We start from the raw sequence: 15,590 nt of genomic DNA, 5'->3' as shown, positions 1-15,590 counted from the left end.
CATTGAGGGCTCGGTTGGGTCGTTGGTGACGTCATTGAGGGCTCGGTTGGGTCATTGATGACGTCATTGAGGGCTCGGTTGGGTCATGGTGACGTCATTGAGGGCTCGGTTGGGTCATTGATGACGTCATTGAGGGCTCGGTTGGGTCGTTGGTGACGTCATTGAGGGCTCGGTTGGGTCGTTGGTGACGTCATTGAGGGCTCGGTTGGGTCGTTGGTGACGTCATTGAGGGCTCAGTTGGGTCGTTGGTGACGTCATTGAGGGCTCGGTTGGGTCATTGATGACGTCATTGAGGGCTCAGTTGGGTCGTTGGTGATGTCATTGAGGGCTCGGTTGGGTCATGGTGACGTCATTGAGGGCTCGGTTGGGTCGTTGATGACGTCATTGAGGGCTCGGTTGGGTCATTGATGACGTCATTGAGGGCTCGGTTGGGTCGTTGGTGACGTCATTGAGGGCTCGGTTGGGTCGTTGGTGACGTCATTGAGGGCTCGGTTGGGTCATGGTGACGTCATTGAGGGCTCGGTTGGGTCATGGTGACGTCATTGAGGGCTCGGTTGGGTCGTTGGTGACGTCATTGAGGGCTCGGTTGGGTCGTTGATGACGTCATTGAGGGCTCGGTTGGGTCATTGATGTGGTTGGGTCATGATGACGTCATTGAGGGCTCGGTTGGGTCATTGATGACGTCATTGATGTCATTGAGGGGGTTACTGGGTCATTGGCGGTGGTCTCGGGTCATTCATGACGTCACTGGGTTGGTCGGGTCAGTGATGATGTCATCGAGTCATTGGTTGGGTCATCGAGGGGGTTGTTGGGTCGTCGATGATGTCATTGGTGATTGATGATGTCATTGGGTGATTGATGATGTCATTGGTGATTGATGATGTCATTGGGTCATCGAGGGGTTCATTGGGTCATTGACTGCATGGTGGCATGGGCAATGGGTGGTGGGGTGATCAATGGGTCATTGGGTGATCAATGGGTCATTGGGTGATCAATGGGTGTTGGGGTGATCAATGGGTGTTGGGGTGATCAATGGGTCATTGGGTGATCAATGGGTCATTGGGTGATCAATGGGTCATTGGGTGATCAATGGGTGTTGGGGTGATCAATGGGTGGTTGGGTGATCAATGGGTCATTGGGTGATCAATGGGTCGTTGGGTGATCAATGGGTCATTGGGTGATCAATGGGTCATTGGGTGATCAATGGGTGGTTGGGTGATCAATGGGTCATTGGGTGATCAATGGGTGTTGGGGTGATCAATGGGTCATTGGGTGATCAATGGGTCATTGGGTGATCAATGGGTCGTTGGGTGATCAATGGGTCGTTGGGTGATCAATGGGTCATTGGGTGATCAATGGGTCGTTGGGTGATCAATGGGTGTTGGGGTGATCAATGGGTCACCAACTGGTTGCCAGGCAAGCAATGGGCTGGTGAAGTGCTGGGTCAATGGGTGCTGGTGTCACCATTGACCATGAGATGGGTCAACCCAACCCCAATCTGGGACCCCCATTGGATGAACCTGCCCCATGGCTCTTCCCTATGGTCAACCCAAGACCCTTCCCTATGGTCAATCCAACCCAAGACCCTTCCTATGGTCAACCCAAGACCCTTCCTATGGTCAACCCAACCCAAGACCCTTCCTATGGTCAACCCAAGACCCTTCCTATGGTCAACCCAAGACCCTTCCTATGGTCAACTCAACCCAAGACCCTTCCTATGGTCAACCCAAGACCCTTCCTATGGTCAACTCAACCCAAGACCCTTCCTATGGTCAACCCAACCCAAGACCCTTCCTATGGTCAACCCAAGACCCTTCCTATGGTCAACTCAACCCAAGACCCTTCCTATGGTCAACCCAAGACCCTTCCTATGGTCAACCCAAGACCCTTCCTATGGTCAACCCAAGACCCTTCCTATGGTCAACCCAACCCAAGACCCTTCCTATGGTCAACCCAACCCAAGACCCTTCCTATGGTCAACCCAAGACCCTTCCTATGGTCAACCCAACCCAAGACCCTTCCTATGGTCAACCCAAGACCGTTCCTATGGTCAACCCAAGACCCTTCCTATGGTCAACCCAAGACCCTTCCTATGGTCAACCCAACCCAAGACCCTTCCCTATGGTCAACCCAAGACCCTTCCTATGGTCAACCCAACCCAAGACCCTTCCTATGGTCAACCCAAGACCCTTCCTATGGTCAACCCAACCCAAGACCCTTCCTATGGTCAACCCAAGACCCTTCCCTATGGTCACCCCCATTGCCCCCCACCTTGAGGCCACCTCCTGACCCCCAAGTGTGCGTCTTCATCCCATCCCCCCCCCAAGCACATGGATGGAGCCTCATGGCAAGGGGGCGGAGCCAAGGAGCGAAGGGGAGGAGCCAAACAGCCAATGGACGCCATGATTGGATGCGCGGAGCCCAAGGAACCGCTGCGATTGGTCGGCTCCGGGATCTCTGTCTCTTCATTGAGTCTCATGAATGGAGGAGGATGGAGAGGGATGGGGCTTATGGGGCGGCCCTATAACCCCAAGGTGCCCCCAATGGAAGAGGCCAAGACCACCCCCAGCACCACACAGCAGATGATGATCATGATCTTCTTCTGCTCAACAGGAGACAAGGACAACGTTATGGGGACGCCCCATTGGCCACCCCATTGGCCCCATTGGCCACCCCATTGGCCCCATTGGCCACCCCATTGGCCCCATTGGCCCCATTGGCCATCCCATTGGCCCCATTGGCCACCCCATTAACCCCATTGGCCCCATTGACCCCATTGGCCCCGTTGGCCACCCCATTGGCCCCATTGTCCCCATTGGCCCCATTGGCCACCCCATTGGCCCCATTGGCCCCATTGGTCACCCCATTGGCCCCATTGGCCCCATTGGCCCCATTGACCCCATTGACCCCATTGGCCCCATTGGCCAGCCCATTGGCCCCATTGGCCCCATTGGCCACCCCATTGGCCCCATTGGCCCCATTGGCCCCATTGGCCCCATTGACCCCATTGACCCCATTGGCCCCATTGGCCACCGCATTGGCCCCATTGGCCCCATTGGCCACCCCATTGGCCCCATTGGCCCCATTGGCCCCATTGCCTCCATTGGCCCCATTGACCCCATTGTCCCCATTGGCCCCATTGACCCCATTGGCCCCATTGGCCCCATTGTCCCCATTGGCCCCATTGTCCCCATTGTCCCCATTGGCCCCATTGGCCCCATTGTCCCCATTGTCCCCATTGGCCACCCATTGCCCCCATTGTCCCCATTGTCCCCATTGGCCCCATTGTCCCCATTGGCCCCATTGTCCCCATTGGCCCCATTGGCCCCATTGTCCCCATTGTCCCCATTGTCCCCATTGTCCCCATTGTCCCCATTGGCCCCATTGACCCCATTGACCCCATTGGCCCCATTGACCCCATTGTCCCCATTGTCCCCATTGGCCCCATTGTCCCCATTGGCCCCATTGGCCCCATTGTCCCCATTGTCCCCATTGACCCCATTGTCCCCATTGTCCCCATTGTCCCCATTGTCCCCATTGTCCCCATTGGCCCCATTGTCCCCATTGTCCCCATTGACCCCATTGTCCCCATTGTCCCCATTGGCCCCATTGACCCCATTGGCCCCATTGTCCCCATTGGCCCCATTGACCCCATTGTCCCCATTGGCCCCATTGGCCCCATTGGCCCCATTGTCCCCATTGGCCCCATTGTCCCCATTGTCCCCATTGTCCCCATTGGCCCCATTGGCCCCATTGACCCCATTGTCCCCATTGGCCCCATTGGCCCCATTGACCCCATTGGCCCCATTGGCCCCATTGACCCCATTGACCCCATTGTCCCCATTGACCCCATTGGCCCCATTGACCCCATTGACCCCATTGTTCCCATTGTCCCCATTGTCCCCATTGGCCCCATTGTCCCCATTGGCCCCATTGTCCCCATTGGCCCCATTGACCCCATTGTCCCCATTGTCCCCATTGTCCCCATTGTCCCCATTGTCCCCATTGACCCCATTGGCCCCATTGACCCCATTGTCCCCATTGGCCCCATTGACCCCATTGTCCCCATTGACCCCATTGTCCCCATTGGCCCCATTGTCCCCATTGTCCCCATTGTCCCCATTGTCCCCATTGACCCCATTGACCCCATTGGCCCCATTGTCCCCATTGTCCCCATTGGCCCCATTGGCCCCATTGACCCCATTGTCCCCATTGGCCCCATTGTCCCCATTGGCCCCATTGACCCCATTGTCCCCATTGGCCCCATAGTCTCTCACCCTTCGGGCCTTGCTCTGGTACTTGACGGCTTTCTTGGTGTCGGACACGGCTCGTTCCACATAGTCCACTGAGTGCTCCACATTGTACTCAATGCGATCGATCATCTCACCCTTGGGGGGGGGGGACCAGAGCTATGGGGTGGCTATGGGGCAGGGGGGGCTGGGGGGTCCTATATGGGTTTGGATGAAGTCTGGGTGGGTCTAATGGGGTTCTTATGGTGTCTATGGCTTTGAATGGGCTCTATATGGATCTAAGTGTGTTCCTGGTGCTCCCCACGGCTCCCCCATGCCTGCCCCATAGCTGCCCCATAGCTGCCCCATTGCTGCCCCACAGCTGCCCCACACCTGCCCCATAGCTGCCCCACAGCTGCCCCATTGCTGCCCCATAGCTGCCCCACACCTGCCCCATTGCTGCCCCATAGCTGCCCGACAGCTGCCCCACACCTGCCCCACACCTGCCCCACAGCTGCCCCACAGCTGCCCCACAGCTGCCCCATTGCTGCCCCATAGCTGCCCCACACCTGCCCCATTGCTGCCCCATAGCTGCCCCACAGCTGCCCCACACCTGCCCCATAGCTGCCCCACAGCTGCCCCACTGCTGCCCCACACCTGCCCCATAGCTGCCCCACAGCTGCCCCACACCTGCCCCATTGCTGCCCCACAGCTGCCCCACAGCTGCCCCACAGCTGCCCCATTGCTGCCCCACAGCTGCCCCACACCTGCCCCACAGCTGCCCCATTGCTGCCCCACAGCTGCCCCACAGCTGCCCCACAGCTGCCCCACACCTGCCCCACAGCTGCCCCATAGCTGCCCCACACCTGCCCCATAGCTGCCCCACACCTGCCCCACACCTGCCCCATAGCTGCCCCACAGCTGCCCCACAGCTGCCCCACACCTGCCCCACACCTGCCCCATAGCTGCCCCATAGCTACCCCATAGCTGCCCCACACCTGCCCCATAGCTGCCCCACAGCTGCCCCACACCTGCCCCATAGCTGCCCCACACCTGCCCCACAGCTGCCCCACAGCTGCCCCACACCTGCCCCACAGCTGCCCCATTGCTGCCCCATTGCTGCCCCACACCTGCCCCACAGCTGCCCCACAGCTGCCCCACAGCTGCCCCACAGCTGCCCCATTGCTGCCCCACAGCTGCCCCACAGCTGCCCCACAGCTGCCCCATAGCTGCCCCATAGCTGCCCCACACCTGCCCCACAGCTGCCCCACAGCTGCCCCATAGCTGCCCCACACCTGCCCCACAGCTGCCCCACACCTGCCCCACAGCTGCCCCACACCTGCCCCATTGCTGCCCCACAGCTGCCCCACACCTGCCCCATTGCTGCCCCACAGCTGCCCCACAGCTGCCCCATAGCTGCCCCACAGCTGCCCCACAGCTGCCCCACACCTGCCCCACACCTGCCCCACACCTGCCCCACAGCTGCCCCACAGCTGCCCCACACCTGCCCCACAGCTGCCCCATAGCTGCCCCACAGCTGCCCCACAGCTGCCCCACACCTGCCCCACAGCTGCCCCACAGCTGCCCCACAGCTGCCCCACAGCTGCCCCACACCTGCCCCACAGCTGCCCCACAGCTGCCCCACAGCTGCCCCATTGCTGCCCCACACCTGCCCCACACCTGCCCCACACCTGCCCCACAGCTGCCCCACAGCTGCCCCATAGCTGCCCCACACCTGCCCCATTGCTGCCCCACAGCTGCCCCATAGCTGCCCCATAGCTGCCCCATAGCTACCCCATTGCTACCCCACAGCTGCCCCATAGCTGCCCCATAGCTGCCCCATAGCTGCCCCACAGCTGCCCCACTGCTGCCCCACACCTGCCCCATTGCTGCCCCATAGCTGCCCCACAGCTGCCCCACACCTGCCCCATAGCTGCCCCATAGCTGCCCCACAGCTGCCCCATTGCTGCCCCACAGCTGCCCCATAGCTGCCCCATTGCTGCCCCATAGCTGCCCCACAGCTGCCCCATAGCTGCCCCATAGCTGCCCCATAGCTGCCCCACACCTGGCTCTCCACCAGCATTGCCATGTCCACGAACATGTCGTGCAGCTCCCGGATGCTGCTCTCCAGTTTGATGATCTCATTGTGCCGAGTCTCGATCTCATTCAGGGCCTGTTTGGTCATCTGAGAGTCCATCTTGATCTGTGGGGACCCACATCTATGGGGCAGCCCCATAGGGACCCACATCTATGGGGCAGACCCATAGGGACCCACATCTGTGGGGCAGCCCCATAGGGACCCACATCTATGGGGCAGACCCATAGCGACCCACATCCATGAGGCAGCCCCATAGGGACCCACATCTATGGGGCAGCCCCATAGGGACCCACATCCATGGGGCAGACCCATAGGGACCCACATCTATGGGGCAGCCCCATAGGGACCCACATCTATGGGGCAGACCCATAGGGACCCACATCCATGGGGCAGACCCATAGGGACCCACATCCATGGGGCAGACCCATAGGGACCCACATCTATGGGGCAGCCCCATAGGGACCCACATCCATGGGGCAGCCCCATAGGGACCCACATCCATGGGGCAGACCCATAGGGACCCACATCTATGGGGCAGCCCCATAGGGACCCACATCTATGGGGCAGCCCCATAGGGACCCACATCCATGGGGCAGCCCCATAGGGACCCACATCTATGGGGCAGACCCATAGGGACCCACATCCATGGGGCAGCCCCATAGGGACCCACATCCATGGGGCAGACCCATAGGGACCCACATCTATGGGGCAGCCCCATAGGGACCCACATCTATGGGGCAGCCCCATAGGGACCCACATCTATGGGGCAGCCCCATAGGGACCCACATCCATGGGGCAGCCCCATAGGGACCCCATCCATGGGGCAGACCCATAGGGACCCACATCTATGGGGCAGACCCATAGGGACCCACATCTCTGGGGCAGACCCATAGGGACCCACATCTATGGGGCAGCCCCTTAGGGACCCACATCTATGGGGCAGCCCCATAGGGACCCACATCTATGGGGCAGCCCCATAGGGACCCACATCTATGGGGCAGCCCCATAGGGACCCACATCCATGGGGCAGCCCCATAGGGACCCACATCTATGGGGCAGCCCCATAGGGACCCACATCCATGGGGCAGACCCATAGCGACCCACATCTATGGGGCAGCCCCATAGCGACCCACATCCATGGGGCAGACCCATAGGGACCCACATCCATGGGGCAGCCCCATAGGGACCCACATCCATGGGGCAGACCCATAGGGACCCACATCCGTGGGGCAGCCCCATAGGGACCCACATCTATGGGGCAGCCCCATAGGGACCCACATCCATGGGGCAGCCCCATAGGGACCCACATCTATGGGGCAGCCCCATAGGGACCCACATCTATGGGGCAGCCCCATAGCGCCCCCCAACCTACGTCATCGGTGAAGATAGCCAGCTTGCCGCTCTCCAGCATGTCCTCCAGCTCCTCATTGGTGGTCGTGCGGCCGGCTGGGGAACAAGGGGCCTTCTGATTGGCTGCTGGGATCCCTATGGTCCCTCCATCCCACCCCATTGTCCCCCTATCCCACCCCATAGCCCCCCCCCTCCTGCCCTATAGATCCCCCATCCCACCCCATAGCCCCCCCCCTCCTGCCCCATAGCCCCCCCCCCTGCCCCATAGCCCCCCCCTCCTGCCCCATAGCCCCTCCTGCCCCATAGCCCCCCCCTCCACCCCATACCCCCCCCCTCCTGCCCCATAGCCCCCCCCTCCTGCCCCATATCCCCTCCCCCCTCCTGCCCCATAGACCCCCCCCTGCCCCATAGCCCCTCCCCCCCCTGCCCCATAGCCCCCCCCTCCTGCCCCATAGCCCCCCCTCCTGCCCCATAGCCATTCCTGCCCCATAGCCCCCCCCCTCCTGCCCCATAGCCATTCCTGCCCCATAGCCCCCCCTCCTGCCCCATAGCCCCTCCTGCCCCATAGCCCCCCCCCTCCTGCCCCATAGATCCCCCATCCCACCCCATAGCCCCCCCCCTCCTGCCCCATAGCCCCCCCCTCCTGCCCCATAGAGCCCCCCCTCCTGCCCCATAGCCCCCCCCTCCTGCCCCATAGCCCCTCCTGCCCCATAGCCCCCCCCTCCTGCCCCATAGCCCCTCCCCCCCCCCACCCCATAGCCCCTCCCCCTCCTGCCCCATAGCCCCTCCTGCCCCATAGCCCCTCCTGCCCCATAGCCCCCTCCTGCCCCATAGCCCCTCCTGCCCCATAGCCCCCTCCTGCCCCATAGCCCCCTCCTGCCCCATAGCCCCTCCCCCCCCCTGCCCCATAGCCCCCCCCCCCTGCCCCATAGCCCCCCCTCCTGCCCCATAGCCCCTCCCCCTCCTGCCCCATAGCCCCCTCCTGCCCCATAGCCCCTCCTGCCCCATAGCCCCCTCCTGCCCCATAGCCCCCCCCTCCTGCCCCATAACCCCCCCTCCCACCCCATACCCCCCCCTCCTGCCCCATAGACCCCCCCTGCCCCATAGCCCCCCCCTCCTGCCCCATAGCCCCTCCCCCCCCTCCTGCCCCATAGCCCCTCCTGCCCCATAGCCCCCCCTGCCCCATAGACCCCCCCCTGCCCCATAGCCCCCCCCTCCTGCCCCATAGCCCCTCCCCTCCTGCCCCATAGCCCCTCCCACCCCATAGCCCCCTCCTGCCCCATAGCCCCCTCCTCCTGCCCCATAGCCCCTCCCCCCCCTGCCCCATAGCCCCTCCCCCCTGCCCCATAGCCCCTCCTGCCCCATAGCCCCTCCCCCCCCCCGCCCCATAGCCCCTCCTGCCCCATAGCCCCTCCTGCCCCATAGCCCCCCCCCCCTGCCCCCTAGCCCCCCCCTCCTGCCCCATCGCCCCTCCCCCCTGCCCCATAGCCCCCCCTCCTGCCCCATACCCCCCCCCTCCTGCCCCATAGCCCCACCTGCCCCATAGCCCCTCCCCCCCCTGCCCCATAGCCCCAGGACCCACTGATCTCCAGCTGCCGCTGGATCCTGTCCTTGCAGCGGTCGCGGTACTTGGACTGAGTCGCGTTGTACTCGGTCATGACCTCCACGAACTTCCGGGACAGGGTGGAATGCTGGGAAACACACAGGGATGTATAGAGGATGTATGGATGGAGCTATGGATGGAGGGATAATGGATGGATATGGATGGATGGATATGGACACATGGATGGATGGATGGATGGATGATGGATATATGGATGGACACATGGACGTATGGATGTATAGATATGGATGGATATGGATGTATGGATGAGGTATGGATGTACGGATGGATGTATGGATGGATGTATGGACCCATGGACGTATGGATGTATAGATATGGATGGATATGGATGTATGGATGTATGGATGAGGTATGGATGTACGGATGGATGTATGGATGGATGGATGTATGGATGTATGGATGTATGGATATGGATGGATATGGATGTATGGATGTATGGATGATGTATGGATGTATGGATGGACGTATGGACGTATGGATGTATGGATATGGATGTATGGATATGGATGTATGGATGGATGTATGGATGGATGTATGGATGGATGTATGGATATGGATGTATGTATGTATGGATGATGTATGTATATGGATGTATGTATATGGATGTATGGATATGGATGTATGGATATGGATGGATGGATATGGATGGATGGATATGGATGGATGGATATGGATGTATGGATGTATGGATGATGTATGGATGTATGGATGGACGTATGGACGTATGGATGTATGGATATGGATGTATGGATATGGATGTATGGATATGGATGTATGGATGGATGTATGGATATGGATGTATGGATATGGATGTATGGATATGGATGTATGGATATGGATGTATGGATGGATGTATGGATGGATGTATGGATATGGATGTATGGATGTATGGACACATGGATGTATGGATATGGATGTATGGATATGGATGGATGGATATGGATGGATGGATATGGATGGATGGATATGGATGGATGGATATGGATGTATGGATGGATGTATGGATGATGTATGGATATGGATGTATGGCTATGGATGGATGGATATGGATGTATGGATATGTATGTATGGATGATGTATGGATATGGATGTATGTATATGGATGTATGTATATGGATGTATGGAGCAGGCTATGTGGGTACCTGTGTCTTGCGGATGCGCAGGTCAGCTGATGAGCGGTTCAGTCCTTCCTCCTGCTCAATGCTCTGCTCAATGGCTGTGGGGCACAAGGGGTCAGCTATGGGGGATGTGGGGCCTGGGACCCTATGGGGTCAACCCAATGGGATCAACCCAATGGGGTCAACCCAATGGGATCAACCCAATGGGGTCAACCCAATGGACTCAACCCAATGGGGTCAACCCAATGGGATCAACCCAATGGGGTCAACCCAATGGGATCAACCCAATGGGGTCAACCCAATGGACTCAACCCAATGGACTCAACCCAATGGGGTCAACCCAATGGACTCAACCCAATGGGATCAACCCAATGGGATCAACCCAATGGACTCAACCCAATGGGATCAACCCAATGGGGTCAACCCAATGGACTCAACCCAATGGGATCAACCCAATGGGATCAACCCAATGGGGTCAACCCAATGGGATCAACCCAATGGACTCAACCCAATGGACTCAACCCAATGGGATCAACCCAATGGGATCAACCCAATGGGGTCAACCCAATGGACTCAACCCAATAGACTCAACCCAATGGGATCAACCCAATGGGTTCAACCCAATGGGATCAACCCAATGGGATCAACCCAATGGACTCAACCCAATGGGTTCAACCCAATGGACTCAACCCAATGGGATCAACCCAATGGACTCAACCCAATGGGATCAACCCAATGGACTCAACCCAATGGACTCAACCCAATGGGATCAACCCAATGGGATCAACCCAATGGACTCAACCCAATGGGATCAACCCAATGGACTCAACCCAATAGACTCAACCCAATGGGATCAACCCAATGGGTTCAACCCAATGGGATCAACCCAATGGGATCAACCCAATGGACTCAACCCAATGGGATCAACCCAATGGGGTCAACCCAATGGGGTCAACCCTATGGGATCAACCCAATGGGATCAACCCAATGGGGTCAACCCAATGGGATCAACCCAATGGGGTCAACCCAATGGGGTCAACCCAATGGACTCAACCCAATGGACTCAACCCAATGGGGTCAACCCAATGGACTCAACCCAATGGGGTCAACCCAATGGGATCAACCCAATGGACTCAACCCAATGGACTCAACCCAATGGGATCAACCCAATGGACTCAACCCAATGGACTCAACCCAATGGGATCAACCCAATGGACTCAACCCAATGGACTCAACCCAATGGGATCAACCCAATGGGATCAACCCAATGGACTCAACCCAATGGGGTCAACCCAATGGACTCAACCCAATGGGGTCAACCCAATGGGGTCAACCCAATGGGATCAACCCAATGGGATCAACCCAATGGACTCAACCCAATGGGATCAACCCAATGGGATCAACCCAATGGGGTCAACCCAATGGGGTCAACCCAATGGACTCAACCCAATGAACTCAACCCAATGGGATCAACCCAATGGGATCAACCCAATGGACTCAACCCAATGGGGTCAACCCAATGGGATCAACCCAATGGGGTCAACCCAATGGGGTCATCCCTATGGGGTCATCCCTATGGGGTCACCTTTCAACTTGGATCGCACTTTGTTCGCTGTCTTCTTGATGTCAGCTGTGAGGTCCTCGAGCTCCTGCTTCGTCTCTGGGGCGACACACGCACAGCGGCTCTATGGGGTCTATGGGTCTCTATGGGGCTCTATGGGGCTCTATGGGGTCTCTATGGGGCTCTATGGGGTCTCTATGGGGCTCTATGGGGCTCTATGGGTATCTATGGGGTCTCTATGGGGTCTCTATGGGGCTCTATGGGGCTCTATGGGGTCTCTATGGGTCTCTATCTATGGGTTCTCTATGGGTCTCTATGGGATCTCTATAGGTCTCTAGATGCACCTCGTATCCCTCTACTCCTTCACTCCCCACATCCTCATGGACGTCCCCATTGCCCCATTACCCCCATTACCCCCATTACCCCCATTACCCCATTACCCCATTACCCCCATTACCCCCATTACCCCATTACCCCCATTACCCCATTACCCCCATTACCCCCATTACCCCCATTACCCCATTACCCCATTACCCCCATTACCCCATTACCCCCATTTCCCCATTACCCCCATTACCCCATTACCCCCCATTACCCCCATTACCCCATTACCCCCATTACCCCCATTACCCCCATTACCCCCATTACCCCATTACCCCCATTACCCCCATTACCCCATTACCCCATTACCCCCATTACCCCCATTACCCCATTACCCCCATTACCCCATTACCCCCATTACCCCATTACCCCATTACCCCCATTACCCCCATTGACCCCATTACCCCATATCCCCCACTCACTCTCATCAGGGTTTGGGGCCGCCAGGATCGCACTGTGCTGCTTCTTCACCTGCTCCACGTCCTCCGACAGCTTCTCAATGCAGCCGCGGATCTCCTCCACCTGCGGGTGTGGGGCAGGATGTGGGGCAGGATGTGGGGCTGGATGTGGGGCAGGATGTGGGGCTGGATGTGGGGCTGGATGTGGGGCAGGATGTGGGGCAGGATGTGGGGCTGGATGTGGGGCTGGATGTGGGGCAGGATGTGGGGCAGGATGTGGGGCAGGGTGTGGGGCAGGATGTGGGGCTGGATGTGGGGCTGGATGTGGGGCAGGATGTGGGGCAGGATGTGGGGCTGGATGTGGGGCAGGATGTGGGGCAGGATGTGGGGCAGGGTGTGGGTTGGATGTGGGGCAGGATGTGGGGCTGGATGTGGGGCAGGATGTGGGGCTGGATGTGGGGCTGGATGTGGGGCAGGATGTGGGGCATGATGTGGGGCAGGGTGTGGGGCAGGATGTGGGGCAGGATGTGGGCCTGGATGTGGGGCAGGGTGTGGGGCTGGATGTGGGGCAGGATGTGGGGCTGGATGTGGGGCTGGATGTGGGGCAGGATGTGGGGCAGGATGTGGGGCTGGATGTGGGGCAGGATGTGGGGCTGGATGTGGGGCAGGATGTGGGGCAGGGTGTGGGGCAGGGGTATGGGGTATATGGGGTATGGGATATGGGGTATGGGGTATGGGATATGGGATATGGGGTATGGGGTATGGGGTATGGGATATATGGGGTATGGGGTATGGGATATGGGGTATGGGGTATGGGGTATGGGATATGGGTATGGGGTATGGGATATGGGATATGGGGTATGGGGTATGGGGTATGGGGTATATGGGTATGGGGTATGGGATATGGGGTATGGGGTATGGGGTATATGGGGTATGGGGTATGGGATATGGGGTATGGGGTATGGGGTATGGGGTATGGGGTATGGGGTATGGGATATGGGGTATGGGGTATGGGATATGGGGTATGGGGTATGGGATATGGGGTATGGGGAATGGGATATGGGGTATGGGATATGGGGTATGGGATATGGGGTATGGGATATGGGATATGGGGTATGGGGATGTCTCTATGGGTGCTGTAGGGGTTGTCTTTGGGTGACACAGGATGCTATGGGGTGTCTCTGCCTGCTCTGGGTCTCTATGGGTCCCCATGGGTCTCTATGTGTCTCTATGGGTCTCTATATGTCTCTATGTGTCTCTATGTGTCTCTATGTGTCTCTATGGGTCTCTATGTGTCTCTATGGGTCTCTATGGGTCTCTATGGGTCTCTATAGGTCTCTATAGGGTCTCTATAGGTCTCTATAGGTCTCTATAGGTCTCTATGGGTCTCTATGGGTCCCTATAGGTCTCTATGGGTCTCTATATGTCTCTATAGGTCTCTATGGGTCTCTATGTGTCTCTATGTGTCTCTATGGGTCTCTATGGGTCTCTATGGGTCTCTATGTGTCTCTATGTGTCTCTATGTGTCTCTATGGGTCTCTATGGGTCTCTATAGGTCTCTATAGGTCTCTATGGGTCTCTATGTGTCTCTATGGGTCTCTATGTGTCTCTATGGGTCCCTATAGGTCTCTATAGGTCCCTATGGGTCTCTATGTGTCTCTATGTGTCTCTATGGGTCTCTATAGGTCTCTATGTGTCTCTATAGGTCTCTATAGGTCTCTATAGGTCTCTATAGGTCTCTATAGGTCTCTATAGGTCTCTATGTGTCTCTATAGGTCCCTATAGGTCTCTATATGTCTCTATAGGTCTCCATGGGGCAGCCCCACACCTGCTCGAAGAACTCATCCATGAAGTGATCTCTGTCCACGTGCACAACCTCATCCTCATCGTCGCTGTCCTTGGCCTGCAGGGGGCGCCCTGAGCCTCAGGGGGGGGCGTGGCCAGCGCTCGCTGACGCCCCATTGGCTGCGCCGCACCCCGCCTCATTTGCATACTCGAAGGCTATTGGCTGCCTGCCCCAGGGCGCAGCGCTATGATTGGCTGCGGGCCGGGGGGGGTGAGTCATCGGCATGGCCTGATCCTCTCTCCCCTCATTGGATGCCTGGCGCCGGCTCATTTGCATAGCCACACCCCTGCACCACTGCCCCCCCCACGCCATTGGCTCCCGACAGGACTCATTTGCATAAAGCCGGCCCCCCCCTAGCACCCCATTGCAGACCCCAGCATCCCATTACAGCCAATGACCCCCATAGCACCCCATAGCACCCCATAGCCCCCATAGCACCCCATAGCACCCCATAGCCCCCATAGCACCCCATAGAACCCCATAACCCTCATTGCACCCCATAGAACCCCATAACCCTCATTGCACCCCATAGAACCCCATAACCCTCATTGCACCCCATAGAACCCCATAACCCTCCCTGCGCCCCATAGCTCCCACAGAAGCCCATAGCAGCCTGCAGCACCCCACACATCCCATAGCCCCCATAGCACCCCACAGCCAGCACAGCACCCATTGCACCCCATAGCGCACACAGCACCCCATAGCATCCTTATACCCCTCCAGCACCCCACAGCGACCTAATGCAGCCCCCTAGTCCTCATTGCACCCATAGCACCCCATAGCACCCCATAGCACCCTATAGCACCCCATAGCCCCCATAGCATCACACAGCCCCCACTGCAAACACCCAGTCCCCATTGCACCCATAGCACCCCCCCAGTATCCCATAGCTCCTATAGCACCCTATATGCCCCCATAAGCCCCACAGCATCCCATAGCCCCCTATACCCTCTGTGTCCCCCATAGCATCCCATAGTCCCCTATA

At 58.5% G+C, this 15,590-nt stretch overlaps 1 protein-coding gene across 1 annotated transcript; it reads right to left on the bottom strand.

The window, feature by feature from the left end:
• Window positions 1-2,406: 2,406 nt before the first annotated feature.
• Window positions 2,407-14,657, bottom strand: LOC117438158 (syntaxin-1B). The gene is made up of 9 exons (XM_034073621.1): window positions 14,588-14,657; window positions 12,784-12,883; window positions 12,005-12,079; window positions 10,444-10,517; window positions 9,260-9,368; window positions 7,700-7,773; window positions 6,295-6,432; window positions 4,278-4,388; window positions 2,407-2,602 (listed from the first exon to the last, which is right to left on the bottom strand). Exons 1-9 carry the CDS (start codon window positions 14,606-14,608, stop codon window positions 2,522-2,524), a joined length of 783 nt encoding a protein of 260 aa, XP_033929512.1. The 5' UTR covers window positions 14,609-14,657; the 3' UTR covers window positions 2,407-2,521.
• Between the last annotated feature and the right edge of the window lie 933 nt (window positions 14,658-15,590).

Source organism: Melopsittacus undulatus (genome assembly GCF_012275295.1).
Source record: "Melopsittacus undulatus isolate bMelUnd1 chromosome 29 unlocalized genomic scaffold, bMelUnd1.mat.Z SUPER_29_unloc_1, whole genome shotgun sequence".
NCBI lineage: Eukaryota > Metazoa > Chordata > Aves > Psittaciformes > Psittaculidae > Melopsittacus > Melopsittacus undulatus.
The sequence above is the reverse complement of the archived record's forward strand: the minus strand, read 5'-3'. Positions and strand labels throughout refer to the sequence as shown.

What these genes read in the sequence shown, in the direction of transcription:
- LOC117438158 (XM_034073621.1), bottom strand. Translation starts at nt 14,608, where the DNA reads ATGGATGAGTTCTTCGAGCAG. An exon ending in AGTGCGATCCAAGTTGAAAG is followed by an intron (nt 10,518 to 12,004) that starts GTGACCCCATAG and finishes TGTGCCCCACAG; the next exon opens with CCATTGAGCAGAGCATTGAG. An exon ending in TGGCTATCTTCACCGATGAC is followed by an intron (nt 6,433 to 7,699) that starts GTAGGTTGGGGG and finishes GGGTCCCCACAG; the next exon opens with ATCAAGATGGACTCTCAGAT.